This window comes from Arvicanthis niloticus, chromosome 2, assembly GCF_011762505.2.
Source record: "Arvicanthis niloticus isolate mArvNil1 chromosome 2, mArvNil1.pat.X, whole genome shotgun sequence".
NCBI lineage: Eukaryota > Metazoa > Chordata > Mammalia > Rodentia > Muridae > Arvicanthis > Arvicanthis niloticus.
The window spans coordinates 146,062,795-146,068,794 of NC_047659.1; the positions used below are offsets into that span (position 1 = coordinate 146,062,795).

A 6,000-nucleotide genomic window follows, 5' to 3' on the forward strand; every position below is an offset into this window, starting at 1 on the left:
TGGATTGAGCTTCCTGCCCTTACAGTCTGTGCTGCTCTTATTTACATTTATATATTTTTATTTTATTTATGTGTATGAGTGCTTTGCCCGCGTGTATGTCTGTGCACCATCTATGGGCAATGCTCACAGATATCAGACGATAGGATCATTCCCCTAGAACTGGAGTTACAGATGCTTGTGATCTGCCATGTGGGTACTGCAAGAGCCAAGAGTGCTCTTAACCACTGAGCCATCTCCCTAACCCCTGTGTCTGTTCTTATAAACATGCAGCCTTGTTTGGTCCTTGGAAATATCCTACAGATAAACAGAGGCAGCCATTACTGAGTGCCTACTGTATACAAGATCCTGCCCTCCTGCCCTTCCTACCCCACCTGCTTGCAGAGGTCAGTCCTCTGTTCTGACAGATCGCTGGGCTGACACAGCACACACACCTAATCCCCCACCTCTGTGATCTCCAGGGACTCCGAGCTGCTGATAACGACCCCACCGCACCCCCCTATGACTCCCTGCTAGTCTTTGACTATGAGGGCAGCGGTTCTACTGCAGGCTCCGTCAGCTCCCTGAACTCCTCTAGCTCCGGGGATCAAGATTATGACTACTTGAATGACTGGGGGCCCCGGTTCAAGAAGCTGGCGGACATGTATGGGGGTGGCGAGGAGGACTAACCGCCCTCACCACCAACCTGAGAAGGGCACTGGAGGCCGAGCAGCAGAACTGAGGTGCCAGCGTCGGCTGGTGTCGAGAGGTCCCTCCCCGCTGCCGTCCCCCGTGTGGAGCTCTGCAGAATGGACATGCGTATGCCACCGGGCACCCACCATCGCTGCGGCATCTCGGTAACCACAGCCACGTACCGCGAAGGGAGAGCCAGAGGCACAGCCCTAACTTGAATTTCTTACCACAAAAGCACTGTTAAAACAAACAAACAAACAAACAAAAAAACAAAACAAAAGTGCCTTTTGGTACATGACAGATTCCCTAACTCAGGAGTGACTGAAAGAGGAGAGACAGCCCGAGAACCCCACCTCTGTCCACCCTGCCCCACAACTCTAGCCCCATCTGGTACCTTCTGAAGGCAAGCCAGGGGTGGGAGACAATATGTCTTTTTTTTTTTTTTTAAGGCCTTTTGTTAAGAAAAAGAAAATAGGTAACTTATTTGCAAAAGAAAAATAGTATGGGGTCCTGATCTGAATAGCTTTTATTATGCACAGCAGGGGTCTCCTGGGCCTTTTGGGCTCCCCAAGGCTGTTAGGTGATGATTGGGCTTTCCAGCGCCAAAAAACACTGGGCTAGCCCAACCCCAGCAGCAGAGCCACTTCTGTGTGGGCTTTCACATGAATGTGTGCCCTGCCCCAACATACTGTAAATAGCTGAGGCAGTTGTGAGGCCTGGAGACCCTCACGTCTTCACTGACATGCCCTCAAGCCCACCATAAAGCCTCTCTCTGGACCAGCTGTGGCCCCCAATACCACCGAGGTCCCCTTTTGCTTTGGTCCAGGACAGTATGTTGTCTAAGAAGCCAAGGCATCCTGCAAAACCCTGGCTCAGCCCTCCACTCTTCAGGATGAGGCCCTGAGGGATCCTGTTGAAGACATAGCAATTACAAGCTCCCCTCAATGGAACCCCTGAATGCTCTCAACACACTCCCCAGGCTGTGCAGATGGCAGAGAGCAGAGCCTGGCCAGACTCTGGCAGCTGCTTGGCCTCCCTGGGCCCGTTTAACCTGAGCTCCTGCTTGGTCCCATGAACTGCTATGGATGTCAGGACCTACCAAGTGGCCAGTGAAATTATCTTGCTGTGCCCATGTGACCACAGATGCTCTTGCTCGGACCCGTGTTTTTGTTGTTCTGGAGCTAGTGAGGCACTTTCCCATGGCAGTTTGACGCAGTTTGACACGGGGCAAACTGGGCAGGGTGACCACTTTTGTAGGACAGCAAACAGGCTGTGTACAAGGACCTACAGGAGATGGCAACGCTGCCCTTTTCACTGGAGGAGAAAACAGACTAGGACATTCACATGTCTGGGTCCAAAGGAGCCCTGGGACGGCACAGAAAGGCAGGCACTGAAGGGAATCCTGTGCCAAGTCTTCCTGGCTTACCCCACGCTACAGTACACTTCCCAAGAAAGGGGTTGATGAATGCTGATAGCTTGGGCGGCCTTGGTGTCTGAGTCTTCTTGGGGAGACAACTGAAGTTCCAGCATTGATGAAAAAATAAGTTTCTTCCAGATCTCTAACCCATATCTACTACTGGGGGCCAGAGGGGCTTCAAAGGGTCTGGGGGGTACCCAGGAGAGAGCGTACTTCCTAGCCGGTGGTCTCTAACTCATAGCGCCTCTCAGCTCCTTTACCCCGTGGCTAGATTCCCTTTTCCAGACTGCTTTGGCTTCAAAGACACACCTGAGTGAACTCAAGGGCGCCCAACTCATGGGTATGACCCATTGGATGTCAGGGTTCTTTCCCAAACTAAACCCATCCCCACCTCTGAACTCCTGGACTTGAGCCGGCCTCAGCTGTGTCTACTCCTCTTACAACTGGATGAATAGGGGCTTCTGTAGTTTCCAGGAAGTCCCCCAGCCTACAGCCAGCCTGGGCAGCAGAGCTCATGAAGGGGGTTGGGAGGGCTGTCCTATGCAAATTGCTCGAATCAGCAAACAATTTGGGTGGTGCTGAGCTTGGTTGGCATGGCCACTGGTGGGATTGTCATGGGTTAGGACTGGGAAATTGAGAATAATTTTCTGGGTTTGATTTTAGAAAACCCAAGAAGGTTCTTGGAAGTGTGCATATGTTTGGTAGGCACGGTAGCCAAGAACTTTCCTGAAATCCCAAGGCTTTCTTAGAAGCCTGGGGTGGGAGGTACCAAATCCATCAGTTACCTGGAGGCATGTCTCACCGGCCTCCACCGCCTTCTCCACACCCCCAAGGCCTCTGTCACTGCCACGCCCCTGCAGGAACATCCATGGGGTTTCCTAAAAGCTGGACAGCTTGTCCTTTTCACCCTATACCCCAATCAGCCCCTAGGGCTAGAGGTAGATAGGGGTTCTACACACCCCCAGACCCATCTTGGAACTCTGTTCCCAGGCCAACAAGTTAGCATTAGCCAAGCATACAGTCAGTGTCAAATGTTTCTCTTCTGTAGCTTGTAGATACAATGCGTCTGTGGTCAGGGCCCAGCCAACCTAGGCTGGTGGCCAGCTCTGTGCAGTACAAGGGTGCGGTTTAGCTCCTTTAAGGAGACACCTACACTACTGAGTGGCTTGGAAGAACACCTGGCCACGGTCAGCCTCGGTCACACCTGACTCCCAGCCAGCAGGTTTTCTCTCTCACGTCTTTCAGCACATCCAAAATGCTGGGTCTCCTTCCACCAAAGTGTCAGAGTAACGGCCAAATGTCAGGCCTTCAGAGATGCCTCAGTTTCCCCCTAGTGACTATGTCGTCCATTGAGATTACACCTCTGTGCTCTCTAAGGTAAATGAGAGGGGAAGTCTCTATTTCCACCCATACTGAAAGACAAAACCAAAAACTCACAGCTGAATTGCCCTGCACAGAGCACCAGGTGTGGTAGTGCATAGACCGGATACCGCAGGTTCCGCCACACCGAGTCGGCCGATGGAAGCCACCTCTGTATACACCGGGGACGCATCTTGCTTTTCCTTCCTCTCCTGTTTTCCATTCTGATTTATTTTCTGCATGTTTATTTTTGAAAATGGACAAATGTGTAGCAGCCCGCATGACCGTGGTTGTTTCGGGAAAGATACCGGAGTATGATGTGTTCACACTGCAGCTCTGAGCGCCATGCGGTGAGACAGACGTTCTGACTTTTTTTGTAATCGTCAACAGCACAAATATTTTGTATTGTCGTTTGTATCATTTTGTACCGAAAAAAAAAAGGAAAAAAAAAAAAAAAAAACAAAAACAAAAAGGGAAGAGAGTTGATGTTTTCGATGTGTTTTTAGTGCCAGGCAGTCTTGGTTCCAAAGGGAACAGCAGCTTTGCGGAATTGTCGTGTCCAGGAGTGGAGTCGGGCGTTAGCCCGCTGCTCCAAAGGAGTAAATAAAGTCCCCTTTGAAGTAGTCGGCCTCTGACTTGCTTGTGTTCTTCCACAACTTCTGGGATCTGACAGAGTCGGGGCTGTGGCAGGTGACCTGAGGGTGGGTAGATCAAACACACGGAATTAGGTTATGCTCCACAGATGCCCCTGTGAAAGCACAAGGAAGCTCACTTAGACTGAGAGCAGTTTGTTCTGGTTTGGGCGCTGGCTGTCACATCCAGGGCCTCCCATATGCTAGGCCAGCGCTCTGCCTCTGAGCCCCAGCCCTTGCCTTCCTATGGAACTCCCACAGGCACTGTGTGGCAGGCAACAGTGGACTGGGCCTACGGCCTACCCGCCACCCTGCCTTCCTGCCCTAGAATGGGCTGATGTGCAAGGAAGCTGGGGCTTGCACAAGGACAGGTACTCCAGTCTGTACGTGGCCTCTTTGCCAAGCACTCCTGTCCCCAAAAATCCCTTGGAGCTTTGGACAGGTTCACTTTGTAAAACAGTTTTAAAATGTGTCTTCCGAGGAAGCTTGGCCAGGCTGGGGATGATCTGCGATGAGCACCTACCTGGTCCTGAGACCTACAGTGGACCGGCTGCAAGAGAAAATGCATGGCCCCTAGGTTCTGTAGATTATTTCTACTGCCATGGGGCATAGTCAAATCTATCCTAGAATGCCAACAGACACACACACATGTGCACATGTGTGTGCCCATGTATGCACACACGTGTACGATGCCTATATGCAAACATACACAAGTGCATGCACATGCATGCTCACAGGCATATACAGGTGTGTACATGTATGCACACATGCATATATAGGCATGCACATGCGTTTTCACATGCATGTAGAGGTGTACATATTGCATATATGTGTGCATGCACATGCATGCTCACATGCATGTATGGGTATGCACATGTGTGCACACAAACAGGCCCCTAGACCCTGTCATTTTTCCATGCAACCCATCCTAGCCAGTAACATGCTATACCTGCCATTATTATCAGGAACCACAACCCAGAATTCCGCTCAAGCCTGACCGCCCCAAGCATCTCTTACCTTCACTTAGAGCTCACCTTGCACTGGGAATCCTCCTTTCTTTACCTAACTCCTTATATAGTCTACTCCTGGGCCCTCATTTCCTCCTCAGCCCTTACCTGAACTTTTCTTCCCTCACAACTTCCTGCTTGTAACTGCCTTGTCCCAGGCACAGATGTGAAAGGATCTGTGTTCCCAGGGAGCATTAGGGAATTACCCTGGGCAGGTCGGGCAGAACTCTGACCCCCATTAGAATTCGAGGCTTCCCGTTATTGGGATCAGCACAGCACATTAACCACACTCCTATTAGGGCTTAGATGCACGACATGCCCTAGAGCAGGGATAGACCTGGTACCAGTCAGTCAGCTTCCTACCAGCTAAGGCTGTCTGTCACTCCTGGTCTCCAGGGAGCAACTTCAGGAGCCCATGTCCAGGCCTTGATCTCTGTAGTTTCCAGAGCTTTCCAGCATGATGTTTTATGAATGGGGATGCCCTACCCATCCTTATGGACTCCAGTCCCATCCAAAGACTCTAGAAACTCACACACACACACACACACACACACACACACACACTGGGAGGAAGGGAGCAAGGACAGAGACAAGTCCACCCACATCAGGCTCCTTGGTGAGCCCCACAGAACCAGCCATGGGAAGCTGGAGGCTGAGAGAGGGTGAGAAAAGAAGAGAAGCACACGGCCTCCCTCCCTGTGGCCCTTGGTGGCCAGGCAAGGATAGAGCCAGAAGAACTTTCTGACAGCTTCCAGCTCTTAAATGGCACTCACAGAGTTCACTAGAGCCACCAGTCCGGGGTCTGTTTCCATACAATACAGAGACCATAGCAAACACACATTACACAACCTTTACCAGAAAGACAAAGTGTCTACCAGGAGATACAGCAGGCACCAACATAGAAGCAAGCACACAG

The 6,000-nt window shown here is 51.2% G+C and overlaps 1 protein-coding gene across 1 annotated transcript in view; it reads left to right on the plus strand.

The window, feature by feature from the left end:
- Positions 1 to 4,068, plus strand: part of Cdh4 (cadherin 4) — a 469,526-nt gene extending 465,458 nt beyond the window's left edge. Inside the window, exon 16 of the mRNA XM_076930353.1 lies at positions 459 to 4,068. Within this exon, the coding sequence (XP_076786468.1) occupies positions 459 to 665 (207 nt within the window). The 3' untranslated portion in view covers positions 666 to 4,068. The remainder of the gene's footprint in view (positions 1 to 458) is intronic.
- The last annotated feature ends 1,932 nt before the right edge of the window (positions 4,069 to 6,000 follow it).